The sequence below is a fragment of the Trachypithecus francoisi genome, unplaced genomic scaffold, assembly GCF_009764315.1.
Source record: "Trachypithecus francoisi isolate TF-2019V2 unplaced genomic scaffold, Tfra_2.0 Lachesis_group8, whole genome shotgun sequence".
NCBI lineage: Eukaryota > Metazoa > Chordata > Mammalia > Primates > Cercopithecidae > Trachypithecus > Trachypithecus francoisi.
This window is the reverse complement of record NW_022681473.1, coordinates 111,826,548-111,844,149: the sequence shown is the minus strand read 5'-3', so window position 1 is coordinate 111,844,149 and position 17,602 is coordinate 111,826,548. Positions and strand designations below refer to the sequence as shown.

Below are 17,602 nucleotides of genomic sequence, written 5' to 3'. Positions count from 1 at the left end.
CAACATAATAAAAACCCGTCTCTACTAAAAATACAAATTAGCCAGTCAAGGTGGTGCACACCTGTAGTCCCAGCTACTTGGGAGGCTGAGGCAGGAGAATCACTTGAACCAAGTAGGCAGAGGCTTGCGGTGAGTCAAGACCATGCCATTGCACTCCAGCCTGGGCAAAAACAGCAAAACTGTGTCAAAAAAAAAAAAAAAAAGAAGGCAATGATTATGATTGTGTGATCATTTATTACCTTGCTTCTGTTCAAGTCTGACTTTATAACCAAACAACTCAATCAGGTAGATCAATATAGACTAGAAAAGAGTTTTCCAAAAAATTGATAACACTAGACGGGCGCGGTGGCTCAAGCCTGTAATCCCAGCACTTTGGGAGGCCGAGACGGGCGGCTATCACGAGGTCAGGAGATCGAGACCATCCTGGCTAACACGGTGAAACCTCGCCTCTACTAAAAATTATAAAAAACTAGCCGGGCGAGGTGGTGGGCGCCTGCAGTCCCAGCTACACGGGAGGCTGAGGCAGGAGAATGACGTAAACATGGGAGTGCGGAGCTTGCAGTGAGCTGAGATCCAGCCACTGCACTCCAGCATGGGCAACAGAGCAAGACTCCGTCTCAAAAAAAAAAAAAAAATTGATAACACTGACAACACACAGTGTTGTGCCCACAGGTCTGGCTTAACTACAGGAACAATAGTTGTGACAATTCCCGTTTATATAGTGCTCCATAATTTACAATGCATTTCTGTTATTGTTTGAATGTGTCTTCCAAAACTCATGTTGAAATTTAATGGCCACTGTAACAGTATAGTATTAAGAGGTAGAAACTTTAAGAGGTAATTAGGTCATGAGAGTGGCCCTCATGGATGGTTTGACTCAGTTATCCTGAAAGTAAGTTAGTTATCATAAGAGTGGGCTCCCAATAAAAGGATGAGATCAACTGACTTTCTTCCTGTCTAAGGCACTCTCTTGCCCTTCTGCCATGGGGTAACTCAGCATGTAGGCCTTCCCCAGATGCTGGTGTTACGCTTTTGGACTCCCCAGCCTCCAAAACCAGAAGCTAAATAAACTTCACTTCTTTATCAATTCCTCAGCCTGTGGTGTTCTGTTATAGCAGCAGAAAATAGAAGATCATTTCCAAATCCATTACCTCCTTGGATACTGAGAACCCTGTCAGGTCAAGACTGTTTCCCCCATTTTAAAGATAACTAAACTGAGATTCAGAGACTCTAAGTGACTTGTCCAACGTCACACAGTCAGGAGAGCAGAACTGAGACTCAACCCCATATTCACTAAGTCCAAATCCCTTTCCACTAAACATCATAATACCAAATTTCCTACCTCTTAACATTTTCTTCCTCAATCTGCACCCGAGTCCTGCTCCCTGTTACTATAGTTTGGTAGAGAATATAAAACCTCAATTTGACACTTCCCTTTGTGGCCTTTTTTTAAATTGAAGATGGTAAATTATAAAAAATGCATTATTAAACATTAAGAAAAAATCTTGGGACTATTCAGAGGTTGGTATATACATTTAAACAAATCTCCTATGTCCTATGAACAGTGAAAATTGCTTTTAAATAAAAAGTATTTATCTAAATGAATTTACTCATGTTCACCTTATTTTAATTTAACTACTCTGATTTAAATTGAGGTTAGGGGGAAGGATGTATATCCTGATACAGGTACACCTCCTGTTAGAGGAACATGTTTTTTTTTCCAGCCACAATAAACAGAATTCAACACTTCTCCCATTCATATTCCATTCTACACTAATTTAAAAAAGGTTGAGGATGACGGTAGTGGAATTTAGGCCAACAGATGGATTCCTTTAGCCTACTGCCTGGTTTCTATAAGCCCTAGACCATGGTCTTGAATATAATAAACTTGAAAAGCCATGAGGCTTTGCTAGCACTGCAGTAGAGGTAATCAATCATACCCCCACCACAAACCAAAAGTGTGCGGGCCATGCCAATCTACATGTCATCTTCTCTGCCCAGAGGCCTGTAACATTTCTTCTGGCTCTTGCTGAGGGCTGCCATCCTCTTTGTTCCTGGGCTGATAGTCAAATGTACAAACACATGGAGAGCAGAAGGCTAGTATCCATGGAGACGGATGTTCTATTATATCAAAATCACACAGAAATCGGATCCATGTTAATGGGGGTCCACCCAGTCACCTGAATGACCAAAAGCATTTACTGACTTAGTTTTTAAAGAACTGTGATACAGCCCTGGATGGTGAACATGTGCAGAAGGCTTCAGAAGCACCACATGTATATTACACAGCGATTCATACGTCTGAACTTAAAGTAGGAGGAAGAGTGCTGTTAACTGCAGAGCAGACAACCTAGAAGTTGGGGCTGGGCAGGAGGCAGGCGAGGGTCCTAGGCTTTAATGAGAGTGGGGAGAAGTCCCAGAGTCAAAGAAAACTCCAGAAAGAAAAGAGAATGAAAGAGAAAACAGGGTCGGGGAGAGGGGGAGGGGTTCTAATGCAGGCTGTCTAAATAAAACCAACTGAATCCCTACCTCTGCTGCTACTAACCAGAAAGGACTTGATCTAAATAATTATTCCTAAGATAACTAGTTTCTCTACTGTATGCATTTGTTTTTTGCTTTTTGAACTACAGACCAGAAGCTCCCTCTTCTGCAACTTAGGCTCATTTCATTTTGCCTAATATTTAATGAAATACAGAAAGAAATGCCTCTTTATAATATCATTCTCTCTCTAGGGCAATTATCTCTACTAATTGCTTTACCTTGGGTATTACTTCCTAACTCCTTAATCACTGTACTTATACACCAAATCAAAGAGAGACAGGAAAAAAACAAAAAAAACAAAAAAAACAGATGCTTTTGAAAAGAGGCTGGAATGAGTTCTGGCAGGGGTGTGGGTGAAGGGGTTGCGGGACGTACATGCACCAAGTTCCCTAAAGACAACTCCAAGGTTGGACATTGCACCTGCTTCTTTAGGAAGAGCCTCCATGGCAGCTGCCTCTTGGGAGGTGGAGCTGCAAGGAAACTGAGTGAGGCTGTTTCAAACCCTGGTCACATCAACCTCCCCCGCTGCACTCTGGGACATGTAGTTCTGAGTGACAGGCAGTGCTGCGGCCATGTTTGCCTTGCTTAAGGAGTGTGCGGCTTGATCTCTCTGCCTGTCCTAAGCCTATAAATACAGATCAGATGCTTTTGCCAAAGAGGTGAAATCCCTTCTTTCGAGAGTCTGGGTGCTGATTGTAAACTGAAAAGATGGTGATGAAACAGAAAGAGATTTACAGAACTACAAGGGACTTGAAATAAGGAAGACCTTGAGAGGTGACTAGATGTAGATGCTCCCTGTATACGTAGATGACAGGTTATCTAGACAGAAGAGAGGGAGAGAAAGAAAGAGGAAGGAAGAAAGAGAGGGAGAGTGAAAGAGAAAGAGGGCAGTGTGTCTGTGTTCCATGAGGATGTGTATCTGCTTCAGTGCCTTTTCTTTTGTTAACCATCAACTCCTAGAGGCAGCTGAGCATGAGGAAGAGTTTCAGCTTGAATTCTGACTCGACCACTCACCCACCATCTGTGAATCTTGAGCAAGTTACTTAGCCCTGTATGCCCCCACTTCCTCATCTATCAGACAGGGATAATAATATTATTCAAGTCATAGGCTGTTACAAAGATTAACTGAGATAACATATGTAAAGGGATTAGAGTTGTGTCTGGCACATAGTAAATATAACCTAAAAGTTAGGTGTTTGTTTTTCATTCAGTGGTTTACCACCTGTCTTCCCCTAATCCATGTGACCTCTTACCCCAGAGCAGGAAATTTTATATCCTCCACAGAATTGATGACGGTAGAGGTAGAGTGGACAGCAGTCAAACCCACCTGCTGTTTTAGGTGAACAAAGACATCAAAACAAGCTGGGCATGATGGCTCATGTCTGTAATCCCAGCACTTGGGGAGGTTAAGGGGGAAGAATCACTTGAGGCCAGGAGTTCAGGACCACCCTGGACAACAGAGCGAGAGCCTCCCATCTCTACAAAAAAAAATTATTTATTTATTTATTTGTTTGTTTGTTTTTATTTTTTATTTTTTGAGACAGAGTCTCGCTCTGTTGCCCAGGCTGGAGTGCAGTGGTGCCATCTCGGCTCACTGCAAGCTCTACCTCCCGGGTTCACGCCGTTCTCCTGCCTCAGCTTCCCGAGTGGCTGGGACTACAGGCGCCTGCCACCATGCCCTGCTAATTTTTTGTACTGTTTAGAAGAGATGGGGTTTCCCACGGTGTTAGCCAGGATGGTCTCAATCTCCTGACCTTATGATCCGCCCACCTCGGCCTCCCAAAGTGCAGGGATTACAGGCGTGAGCCACCGCGCCTGGCCAAAAATTTATATATTTTTAAAGACATTGAAACAGAGAGGTGAGACAGTCACTAAAATAAGGAAAAGACAGAAAAAGAGGAATAAGGAAATATAACAGAAGATACTTGCCGAACGAGGTATCCGACATTAAGAGGGGCTTTTGGAGAGTGGTAGAAAAACGTCATCACAAACAATAAGAGTCGACATGGAAATAAAAGAAAAGTCATAAAGAAAATTAGAGAACTAGTTGGGCACAGTGGCTCAAGCCTGTAATTCCAGCACTTTGGGAGGCCAAGGCTGGAGGATCACTTGAGGTCAGGAGTTTGAGACCAGCCTGGCCAACATGGTGAAACCCCACCTCTACTAAAAATACAAAAATTAGCTGGGCGTGGTGGTGCATGCCTGTGATCCCAGCTACTCCAGAGGCTAAAGCACGAGAATCGCTTAAACACGGTAGGCGAAGGTTGCAGTGAGCCAGGATTGCACCATGGCACTCCAGCCTGGGCAACAGAGTGATATCTTGTCTCAAAAAAGAAAATCAGAGAAACTGATCTGGTTGGAAGTGGGAGGAGAGAGGTGAAACAGAGAGGAGCTGTGAATGGAGAGAAGCTGCCTGGCATAAGACAAATTAGCACAACGGGAGTCACTGCTGCAAAGGTCAAGTCTGAATTGGTCTTGCCAAGCTGCACTGCTCTTTGTAGAAGTCAGGTTGTTGTATGAGCGCTTGAGGCGGAAGTTTCTGAAGCAGTCAAGATAAGGAGGGAGGAACACAGGAGGAGAAAAGGAAATAGCTAAGCCTTTGGGGTCAGTCATCTCTAGTACCGCACACTCAGCTATGAGGGAGACATCAAGAAAAGAGAGTAAGGACTCTCAGAATACAAATCCTTGCAGGCTGGACAAAGTGGAAGCTGTCAGCCTCCCATGGTGGCTTGCTTAGGGAAGCTCATACCTTGTCCAAGACTGAAGGCCTTGGCGGGTTCCAGTGCTGTTCTATGCCTGAATTTCTCAGGGAAAAACATGATAGGCCAAGGGAAATCCACCTCCCTTAGCTGCTAGCAATTCCTGAGACCACCCCCGCAACAAGCAACAGAAACATGAGTGACATTACCTCGGCCTCAGCCTCTACAACTGGACAGGACAGTGTAGCACAGTGACTGAAATCTGGAGTCAAATTTCCCAGTTCGAACTCTAGCACATTATTTAATAGCTGCTTGATATTATGTAATTTATAAAACTTCTCTAAGCTTCAGTTTTCTTATCTATAAAATGGAGGTCATAATAATACTATTTCATAGAAAAATGGTAACATTTAAGTGAAAACGCAGTAACTAAAAAATGGTAAAATTTGGCTGGGCGCGGTGGCTCACACCTATAATCCCAGCACTTTGGGAGGCCAAGGAGGGCAGATCACCTGAGGTCAGGAGTTTGAGACCAGCCTGACCAACATGGTGAAACCCTGTCTCTACTAAAAGTACAAAATTAACCAGGTGTGGTGGTGGCACGTGCCTGTCCTCCCAGCTACTTGGGAGGCTGAGGCAGGAGCATGGCTTGCACACGGGAGGCAGAGGTTGCAGTGAGCCGAGATTGTGCCATTGCACTCCAGCCTGGGTGACAGAGCGAAACTCCATCTCAAAAAAAAAAGGTGAAATTTAAATGAAAATGCAGTAACTGACACATAATAGGCACAGTCAATCAATGTTAACTAAAATAATCTTGTCTTTATAATTACTATCTTAGGGGTATGGGTGGGGGTTTAAGAACAATGGGGACTACATGAGTTCCCTCAGCCCTCCAAGCCACCTGCACTTGGTGCCAATGCAAAGCTAGCTCTGGTCTGGTTATACAGCTCCTTCCCTTACCTACCATCTCCAGGCACAATCGCACCACCTCCAGTCAGCAGCTGGTCCCTTGCACTGTGCTTTCAGATGACAAAGTTGTATAAGTGCTTCAAAAATGGAAAGGATCATGACTGCATAAGGCTACCATGCCCTGCCCTAGAAGCTCACTCCTACGCCTGTACCAATGTTCACAAACGTCCTGTCCCCAGGCTGCAGAGGACTTCAGAGCTTATCACACAAGGGTTCGCAATGACAGTACAAACAATCCCTGACTTCTCATGGGCCATCCTTCACATTTTGAATTTTGATCTCTTCTCAGGTTAGCAATATTCTTTATAATACTTTCTCACGATGATGGGAAGAGGCAGAAAGCCACAGCCTCCGGTCAGCCATGGGATCTCAAGAGTAAACAACAGAGTAGACTCTGTCTCAAAAAATAAAATAAATAAAAATAAACAAACAAACAAAAAAGAACTTGAGCTCTGGAATTGAATCCTACCTATGCTACTAACAAGCTCTCACAGTGGACAATCTAAGCCTCATCTAGAAGATGAGTATAATAGTAATTTCCCTTTCAGAGTTTCTATAATAAGATAGCATAGGAAAAGCACAGTGTTAAGCATATAATATGCTCTCAAAATGGCATCCATTGCCAGGCACGGTGGCTCACGACTATAATCCCAGCACTTTGGGAGACCAAGGTGGGTAGATCACTTGAGGCCAGGAGTTTGAGATCAGCTTGGCCAAGATGATGAAACCTTGTCTCTACAAAAAATACAAAAATTAGCCAGGAGTGGGGGCGTGTGCCTGTAGTCCCAGCTACTCGGGAGGATGAAGTGGGAGAATCACTTGAACCCCGGGAGACAGAGGTTGCAGTAAGCCGAGATCACGCCACTGCACTCCAGCCTGGGTGACACAAGAGACTCTGTCTCCAAAAATAAAAAAGGTATCAAGGTATCTATTATTATTTTAATAATAATACCATTATTATTACCTTAGAACACAAATATTGCTCCTCCACAAAGTACACAGACACTCTGCATTTTCTTGGATTTACTGGTCACATTTGTAGATTGGTGAAAGCTTCCTATAGTTATCAATGTCTTCACTTAAAAAGACTCCAATTAATTTTAGCAAATTTCCCATTGTGGAAGTGAATCACATACAAGCATATCACCATTTGATACAGGTACTGAAGAAGGAATGTATGGATTAGGAGAGTATAGAGCATCGGACTTCTTGAGTCTCTGCTTAAGGGTCACAACTGTTGGTATTTATTTATTTAGTTAGTTATTTTGAGATGGAGTCTTGCTCTGTCACCTAAGGCTGGACTGCAGTGGTATGATCCTGGCTTACTGCAGCCTCTGCCTCCTGGGTTCAAGCGATTCTCCTGCCTCAGCCTCCCAAGCAGCTGGGACTACAGGCATGTACCACCATGCCCGGCTATTTTTTCTATTTTTAGTAGAGACGGGGTTTCATCATGTTGGCCAGGATGGTCTGGAACCTCAAGTGATCTGCCTGCCTCGGCCTCCCAAAGTGCTGGGATTACAGGTGTGAGCCACTGCGTCCAGCCAAAATACCCTTATTTACAAGGATAACTCTCAGCCAGTTGAACCAATCCATCATTTAAGATGCCCAGAAAAAGGAAACACAGATAACAGATCTGTTTCACTTCTAAAGGGAAAAAAAGATGAGTGGGAGAAATTGCTCCCCGTGTGGATCCCACAGCAAGTTTGTAGTGGAGTTTCAAAAGTCAACCAAACAAAGAGTTTCAAAATTCCAATTCCAAATTCAACTGACTAATTCGCCCATCATGCTCACATAAAAGACACAAGGGAGCTTTTGTGTGGGGAAGTGGGGGGTGCACTCAAACAACCTGCACTCCCACAGCCCATCTCCCCACCCCACCACCATTTGAATCAGGGTCAGAATGGGTTTCTCCACCTCTCAGTGAAAAAGCTATACCTTTAGATTAAGGAGAAATGGCAAAGAAAAAGAAATGGAGCCAGCGTTTAATTGCTCACATGCCCGAGCATAAGAAAAGAGGCACTGAATAACCTGTAAAGTTGGTAGCAGATAAGATGGAATGAGTAACTTAATTACATACCCTTCCACCTACCTTTCTCCTTGCTACCAAATGGTGATTCTTGGACTATGCAGAAGACAGGTAAGGGACACAGAAGTTGTGTCCCCAGGTATTTTAGCCCTTTTTTCTGTTGCAATAACAGAATACCACAGACTGGTTAATTTATAAAGAAAAGAAATTTATTTCTTATAGTTCTGGAGGTTGGGAAGTTCTCAAGATGAAGGAACCACATCTGGTGAGGGACTTTTTCCTGTGTTATAACATGCAGAGGGTATCATGTGGCGAGAGGGCAAGGTCATGTCTCTCTCCCTCTTCTTTTAAAGCCACCAGCTCCATCATGGGGGCTCTACCCTGATGACCTAATCTAATCCTAATCAGCCATGCCTTTTAATACTGTTACAATGGGGACTGAGTTTCCAACACATATATTTTGGGGTCACAATTAAACCATATCACCAAGCTAGGTATCAAAAGACCCCTCCATGTCCCAGCCCTATTAAATTGTGTGCCAGATATTAGCCAGGGTGGGATCACAGGAGGCATCAGGGCTCGGGGCACGTTTCTCTTTATTTTGTGTTTTTATTTATATTTTCTTTATCAGCAATGCTTTTGGAGAAAGAGCATATTTCTCAAAGCATGGTCCAAGACCACCTGCATCAGAATCACTAGGGATATATGTTAACTGTGCAAATTCCTAGGCCTTTCCCAGTCCACAGGACTCAGAATCTAAGAGTAGGGCCTAGGAATCTGCATATTAAATAAGCTTTTCTTGTGATTCTGAATCACATTAAAAGGCTGAAGACCACTGCTTCAGGACCATGTCTAACCAGTGGGACACTGATAATCAAGGAGACACGAACACTTACCCACGGATATGGAGGAAGAAAATATTAGGGCATAGCAAGATGGCTGAATAGAAGCCTACACCGGTGTAATTCATTGCCCCTACAGGAACAACAAATTTTAAACTACCTACACACAAAAAGGGCCATTGTAAGAAACAAAGTCAGGTAAGCACTTACAGTACCTGGTTTTAATTTCATATAACTGAAAGAGACGTTGAAGAGGGCAGGAAAGACAGTCTTGAATCTCCAGTGCCTCCCCTCCCTTATTTTCCAGCAGTGGATGTGCAGCATGAAGAAGAATCTGTACACTTGGGAGAGGGAGAATGCAGCAATTGGGAGGCTTTGCATTGAACCCAGCTGTGGTGGCTATGGTAAAAGGCTCCTTCAGTTTGAGAAAAGCAGGGGGAAAAGTAAAGGGCACTCTGCCTTGCACCTTGAGTACAAGCTTGGCCACTGAGAGGTAGAGCACCAAGCAGGCTCTCGGCGTCCCCAGGTCCAGTTCAGGGCTCTTGGTCATCATTTCTGGACCTGCTCTGGACCAGAGGGGAGCCCACTGCCCTGAAGGGTGAGTCCCAGGCCTGGCAGCATTCATCACAAGCTGAATGAAGTCTTTGGACTTTAAGTGAACATTGGCAGTGGCCTGGAAAAAACCCCTGTGGGCCGGTGGTGGGTGGTGGTGGCCACAGGGAGAGGCTCCTCTGGCTGGGAAGGGGGAGGGAAGAGTGGGAGGGACTTTTTCTTATGGTTTAGCTTAACTTTTTTCTTTCTTTCTTTCGTTCGTTTGTTCTTTCTTTCTTTCTTTCTTTTTTTTTTGACAGAGTCTAGCTCTATCACCCAGACTGGGGAGTGCTGTGGCAAGATCTCAGCTCACCGCAACCTCCGCCTCCTGGGTTCGTGATTCTCCTGCTTCAGCCTCCTGAGTAGCTGAGATTACAGGCACCCACCACCACACCCGGCTAATTTTTGTATTTTTAGTAGATATGGGTTTTCACTGTGTTGGCCAGGCTGGTCTCAAACTCCTGACCTCATGATCCGCCCCCTCAGCCTCTCAAAGTGCTGGGATTACAGGTATGAGCCACCGCACCCAGCCGCCAGCTTAGCTGCAGGAGAATAGAACACCAGGTAAATTTCTAAGGTTTCCTATTTCAATCCTGGCTCTCAGACAGCATCTCTGGATTCACCTGGGGCCTAGGGAAACTTGTTGCCCTGAATGGAGGCACATAAACCTGGCTGGCTTTGTCACCTGCTGATTGTAAAGCCCTAGGATCTTGAGTGAACGTACAGGGTAGCCAGGTCATGGTTACAGCAGGCTTTGAGTGAGACTCAGTAATGTGCTGGCCCCAGGTCTGAACCAGTGCAGTCCCCATGGTGGTGGCCAGGGGGTGCTTCTCTTTCCCTACTGTCAGTTCCAGGAGGCTAACCACAGCAAGAAACTGCATTTGTTTGGAAGAAAGTAAGGGAAGAGAACAAGAGTCTCTGCATGGCAATACAGAGAATTCTTCTCGATGTTATCCAAGACCACCAAAGTGGCACTTCCATGAGTAGGCAAGAACCACAACATTATTGAGTTTTGGGGCCAAATGCCTTCCAACAACTGAAAAGCCTTCACAAAAAGAATAAGCACAAACAAGCCAAGACTGTGAAGACTACCCTAAATGCCTAACTCTTCAATGCACAGACAACGAAGAATATCTACAAGCATCAACACCACATCTAGGAAAACATGATCTCATCGAATGAACTAAATAAGGCACCAAGGACCAGTCTTGGAGAAATAGAGATATGTGACTTTTCAGACAGAGAATTCAAAATAGCTGTTTTGAGGAAATTCATAAATTTAAGATAACACAGAGAAGGAATTCAGAATTCTATCAGATAAATTTAACAAAGAGATTGAACTTATTAAAATGAATCAAGCAGAAATTCTAGAGATGGAAAATGCAATTAGCATGCTGAAGAATGCATCAGAACCTCTTAATAGCAGAACTGGTCAAGCAGAAGAAAGAATTGGTGAGCTAGAAGACAAACTATATGAAATACGAAAATACAGTTAGAGGAGATAAAAGAATAAAAAACAATGAAGCATGCCTACGAGATCTAGAAAATAGCCTCAAAAGGGTAAATCTAAGAGTTACTAGCCTTAAAGAAAGAGATGGGGTAGAAAGTTTACTCAAAGGGATGATATCAGAACTTCTCAAACCTAGAGAAAAAATATCAATATTCAAGTACAAGAAGGTTATAGAGCACCAAGCAGAGTTAACCTAAAGAAGACTACCTTAGGCATTTAGTAATCAAATTCCCAAAGGTCAAGGATTTAAAAAAACGATCCTAAAAGCAGCAAGAGAAAAGAAACAAATAACATTCAATTGAACTCCAATACATCTGGCAGCAAATTTCTCAGTGCAAACCTCAGTGAAAACAAGCTAGGAAAAAGTGACATGGCATATTTAAAGGGCTGAAGGAAAAAAATCTTTTACCCTAGAATAGTACGTCTGGTGAAAATAACCTTTAAGCATAAAAGAGAAATAAAGACCTTCCCAGACAAACAAAAGCTGAGGGATTTCATCAACTCCAGACCTGTCCTATAAGAAATGCTAAAGGGAGTTCTTTAATCTGAAAGAAAAGGAAGTTAAAGAGCAAAAAGAAATCATCTAAAGGTACAAAACTCACACGTAACAGTACACAGAAAAACAGAATAACACTTATACAATTGTGTTGTATAATGTACTCTTATCTTCCATGGAAAGACTAAATGATGAACCAATCAAAAATAATATCTATGGCAACTTTTCAAGACGCAGAAAGTACAATAAGACATAAAGAACAACAAAAAGCTAAAAAGCAAAATTAAAGTGTAGAGTTTTTATTTGTTTTTGTTTGTTTGTTTGTTTATGCAGTGTTAAGCTGTCATCAGTTTAAAATAATGGCTCATAAGATAGTATTTGCAAGCCTCATAGTGACCTCAAATCAAAAAAACACACAATCGATGCACAAAAAATAAAAAACAAGAAATTAAATCACGCCAGAGACAATCATCTTCACTAAAAGGAAGATAGGAAGGAAAGAAAGAAGAAAGAGAAGACTGCAAAACAACCAGAAAACAACAAAATGGCAAGAGTTAACTCTTTATGTATCAATAATAACATTGAATGTAAATGAACTAAACTCTCCAATCAAAAAACGCAGAGTGGCTGAATGGATGAAAAATAAGATAGAATGATCTGTTGCCTACAAGAAACACATTTTACCTAAAGATACACGTAGATTGACAATAAAATGATGAAAAAAGATAGTCCATGCCAATGGAAACCAAAGAAGAGCAGTAGCTATACTTATACCAGACAAAATAGATTTCTTTCTTTTCTTTTTTTTTTTTTGAGACGGAGTCTTGCTCTGTCGCCCGGGCTGGAGTGCAGTGGCCGGATCTCAGCTCACTGCAAGCTCCGCCTCCTGGGTTCGCGCCATTCTCCTGCCTCAGCCTCCTGAGTAGCTGGGACTACAGGCGCCCGCCACCTCGCCCGGCTAGTTTTTTGTATTTTTTAGTAGAGACGGGGTTTCACCGTGTTAGCCAGGATGGTCTCGATCTCCTGACCTCATGATCCGCCCGTCTCGGCCTCCCAAAGTGCTGGGATTACAGGCTTGAGCCACCGCGCCCGGCCACAAAATAGATTTCAAGACAAACACTGCAAGAAGACACAAAGAAGGTCAGTATATAATGATAAAGGGGTCAATTCGGCAAGAGGATATAACAAATTGTAAATATATATGCACCCAACACTAGAGTACCCAGATATATAAAGCAAACATTATTACAGCTAATGAGAGTGACAGACTTCAATATAATAATAGCTGGAGACTTTGATACCCCACTTTCAGCATCAGACAGATCTTCCAGACAGAAAATCAACAAAGAAACATTGGACTTAATATGCACTTTAGACCAAATAGACCTAATAGATATTTATAGAACATCTCATCTAACAGCTGCAGAATACACATTCTTCTCCTCAGCACATGGATCATTCTCAAAGACAGATTATATGTTAGGTCACAAAACAAGTCTTAAAACATTAAAAATCTGAAATAATATCAAACATTTTCTCTGACCACAATGGAATAAAACTAGAAATCAATAACAAGATTTTTGGAAAATACACAAACACATGGAAATTAATAGGCTCCTGAATGATCAGTGAGCCAATGAAGAAATTAGGGAGGAAACTGAAAAATTTCTTGAAACAAATGATAAAGGAAACACAATATATCAAAATCTTCAAGATACAGTGAAAGCAGTACTAAGAAGGAAGCTGATAGCTAAAAAAGTGTCTACATGGAAAAAAATTCAAATAAATAACCTAACAATGCATCTTAAAGAGCTAGAAAAGCAAGAGCAAACCAAACCCAAAATTAGAAGAAATAATAAAGATGGGAGCAGAAATAAATGAAATTAAAACAAAGAAAACAATACAAAAGATCAATGAAGCAAAAAGTTGGCTTTTTGAAAAGTAAAACAAAATTGACAAACTTTTAGCCAGAGTAACTTAGAAAAAAAGAGAGACCTAAATAAATAAAATCAGAGAAGAAAAAGGAGACATTACAACTGACATTGTTGGAATGTAAAGGATCATACCACCAATATTCAAGTGATCATTAGTGGCTACTATGAGCAACGGTATGCCAACAAATTGGAAAATCTAGAGGAAACAGAAAAATTCCTAGGCACATAAACATAAGCTTGGATCATGAAGAAATCCAAAACCCGAACAGACCAATAACAAGTAATGAGATCAAAGACATAATCCCAGCCCTTTGGGAGGCTGAGACGGGCGGATCACGAGGTCAGGAGATCAAGACCATCCTGGCTAACCCGGTGAAACCCCATCTCTACTAAAAAAAAAATACAAAAAATTAGCCAGCCGAGGTGGCGGGCACCTGTAGTTCCACCTACTTGGGAGGCTGAGGCAGGAGAACGGCGTGAACCTGGGAGGCGGAGCTTGCAGTGAGCTGATATCCGGCCACTGCAGTCAGTCCAGCCTGGGCAACAGTGCGAGACTCCGTCTCAAAAAAAAAAAAAAAAAAAAAGACATAATAAAAAGTCTCCCGGTAAAAAGAGAAGGCTGGGACCTGATGGTTTCACTGCTGAATTCTAGAACTAATACCAATCCTACTCAAAGTATTCCAAAAAATAGAGGAGGAGGGAATACTTCCAAATTCATTCTACAAGGCCAGTATTAACGATTTCAAAACCAGACAAAGACATATCAAAAAAAGAAAACCATTGGCCAATAGCCCCGGTAAATACAGATGCAAAAATGCTCAACAAAATACCTGCAAACTGAATTCAACAATATATTAAAAAGATCATTCATCATGACCAAGTGGGATTTATCCCACATACGTAAGGATGGTTCAATCAACATACGCAAATCAAAGCGATACATCATATCAATAGAATGGAGGACAAAACCCATATGATCCTTTTAATTGATTCTGAAAAAGTATCTAATAAAATTTAACAATGCTTCATGATAGAAACCCTCAAAGAACTGCATATAGAGGGAACATTCCTCAACATAAAAAAGCCATATACAAACAGACCCAAAGCTAGTATCATACTGAATGAGAGCTGACTTAGAGAAAGCCTTTCCTCTAAGATCTGGAACATGACAAGGATGCTCACTTTCACCACTGTTATTCAACACAGAACTGGAAGTCCTAGCTACAACAAGTGATAGAAATAAAGGACATCCGAACTGGAAAGGAAGAAATCAAATTATCCTTGTTTGCAGATTATATGATCTTATATTTGGAATAACCTAAAGACTCAAAAAAAAAAAAAAAAAACTATTAGAACTGATAAATTCAGTAAAAGTTGCAGGATACAAAATCAACATACACACAGAAATCAGTAGCATTTCTGGGTGGGCACAGTGGCTCACATCTGTAATCCCAGCACTTTGGGAGGCTGAGGCAGGTGGATCACATGAGGCCAGAATTTCAAGGACAGCCTGGCCAACATGGTGAAACCCCATCTCTACTAAAAATACAAAAATTAGCTGAGCATGGTGGTACATGTCTGTAATCCCAGCTGCTTAGGAGGCTGAGGCATAAGAATTGAATTCAGGAGGCAGAGGGTGCAGTGAGCTGAGATTGTGCCACTGCACTCCAGCTTGGGCAACAGAGTAAGATTCTGTCTCAATTAAAATAAAATAAAATAAAATAAAATAAAATAAAGTCTGGGCATGGTGGCTCACGCCTGTAATCCCAGCACTTTGGTAGGCCAAGGCAGGCAGATCACTTGAGGTCACGAGTTCAAGACCAGTCTGGGCAACATGGCGAAATGTCATCTCTACTAAAAACAAAAAAATTAGCCAGAGGTGGTGGCACATGCCTGTAATCCCAGCTACTCGGGAGGTTGAGGCATGAGAATCACTTGAACCCAGGAGGCAGAGGTTGCAGTGAGCCAGGATCGTACCACTGTACTCCAACCTGTGTAACAGAGTGAGAGTTCGTCTCAAAAAAAAAAAAAGCTTCCGCCAGGGCCGCCACTGGAGAGCAGCAGCCGTGGCTCTATGCTACCCTGTGGCCGTGGGCCTCAACAAGGGCCACAAGGTGACCAAGAACGTGAGCAAGCCCAGGCACAGCCGCCACCGCGGGCGTCTGACGAAACACACCAAGTTCGTGGGGGACATGATTCGGGAGGTGTGTAGCTTTGCCCCGTACGAGCGGCGCACCATGAAGGTCTCCAAGGACAAACGGGCCCTCAAGTTTATCAAGAAAAGGGTGGGGACGCACATCTGCGCCAAGAGGAAGCGGGAGGAGCTGAGCAAGGTATTAGCCGCTATGAGGAAAGCTGCTGCCAAGAAAGACTGAGCCCCCTCCCCTGGCTTCTCCCTGAAATAAAGAACAGCTTGACACACACACACACACACACACACACACACACACACACACAATTAAATAGCACTTCTTTTATTTTCCCTTCAGAGGGAGTCTCGCTCTGTCGCCCAGGCTGGAGTGCAGTGGCGCCATCTCAGCTCACTGCAACCTCTGCCTACCGGGTTCAAGAAGTTCTCCTGTCTCAGCCTCCTGAGTAGCTGGGACTACAGGCGCCAGCCATCACACCTAGCTAATTTTTGTATTTTTAGTAGAAATGGGGTTTCACCATATTGGTCAGGCTGGTCTCTAACTCCTGACCTCAGGTGATCCACCCATTTCAGTCTCCCAAAGTGCTGGTATTACAGGTGTGAGCCACCGCGCCTGGCCTAAATAGCATTTCTATATACCAACAGTGAATAATCTGATAAAGAAACCTGAAAAGTAATCCCATTTACAATAGTCACAAATAAAATTAAATACATAGGAAATAATCAAAGAAGTGAAAGATCTCTATGATGAAAACTATAAAACACTGATAAAAGAAATAAAAGGGGGCCGGGCGCGGTGGCTCAAGCCTGTAATCCCAGCACTTTGGGAGGCCGAGACGGGTGGATCGCGAGGTCAGGAGATCGAGACCATCCTGGCTAACACGGCGAAACCCCGTCTCTACTAAAAAAATAGAAAAAACTAGCCGGGCGAGTTGGTGGACACCTGTAGTCCCAGCTACTCGGGAGGCTGAGGCAGGAGAATGGCGTAAACCCGGGAGGCGGAGCTTGCAGTGAGCTGAGATCCGGCCACTGCACTCCAGCCTGGGCGACTGCGAGACTCCGTCTCAAAAAAAAAAAAAAAAAAGAAATAAAAGGGGACACAAAAAAATGGAAAGATATTCCATGTTCATAGATTAGAAGAATCAATATTGTTAAATCCATACTACCAAAGCAATCTACAGATATAATGCAATCCCTATCAAAATACTGATAACAGTCTTCACAGAAATAGATAAAACAATCCTAACATTTATGGGGAACTACAAATGACCCAGAATAGCCACAGCGATCCTGAGCGAAAAGAACAAAACTGGAGAAATCACATTTCCTGACTTCAGATTATACTACAGAGCTACGGTAACCAAAACAGAATGATACTAGCAAAAAAACAGACACATAGACCTGTAACAGAATAGAGAATCTAGAAATAAATCTACATATCTACAGTGAACTCGTTTTCGACAAAGGTGTCAAGAACATACATTGGAGCATGAACAGCCTCTTCAATAAATGGTGGTAGAAAAACTGGATATCCATATGCAGAAGAATGAAACTTGACCCCTATTTCTTACCATATATAAAAATCAAATCCGACTGGATTAAAAACTTAGACCTAAGACCTCAAACTGTGAAACTACTACAAGAAAACTGTGGGGAAACTCCAGGACATTGGTCTGGACAAAAATGTCTTGCATAATACCACACAAGCACAGGCAACCAATGCAAATATGAATAAATGGGGTCACATCAAGTTAAAAATCTTCTGCACAGCGACAGAAACAACAAAGTGAAGACACAGCCCACAGAACGGGAGACAACATTTGGCAAACAGACACATGAAAAGGT

At 42.7% G+C, this 17,602-nt stretch overlaps 2 protein-coding genes across 10 annotated transcripts in view; one reads left to right on the top strand and one right to left on the bottom strand.

The window, feature by feature from the left end:
- The window catches only part of GRAMD1B (GRAM domain containing 1B), a 284,882-nt gene that overhangs the window by 125,773 nt on the left and 141,507 nt on the right, over positions 1 to 17,602 (bottom strand). The window lies entirely within an intron of this gene.
- LOC117080515 (60S ribosomal protein L36-like) lies at positions 1,970 to 16,029 on the top strand. Its single transcript, XM_033205620.1, has 2 exons — positions 1,970 to 2,007; positions 15,641 to 16,029. The coding sequence occupies exons 1-2, from the start codon at positions 1,970 to 1,972 to the stop codon at positions 15,981 to 15,983; spliced, it is 381 nt and encodes a 126-aa protein (XP_033061511.1). The 3' UTR covers positions 15,984 to 16,029.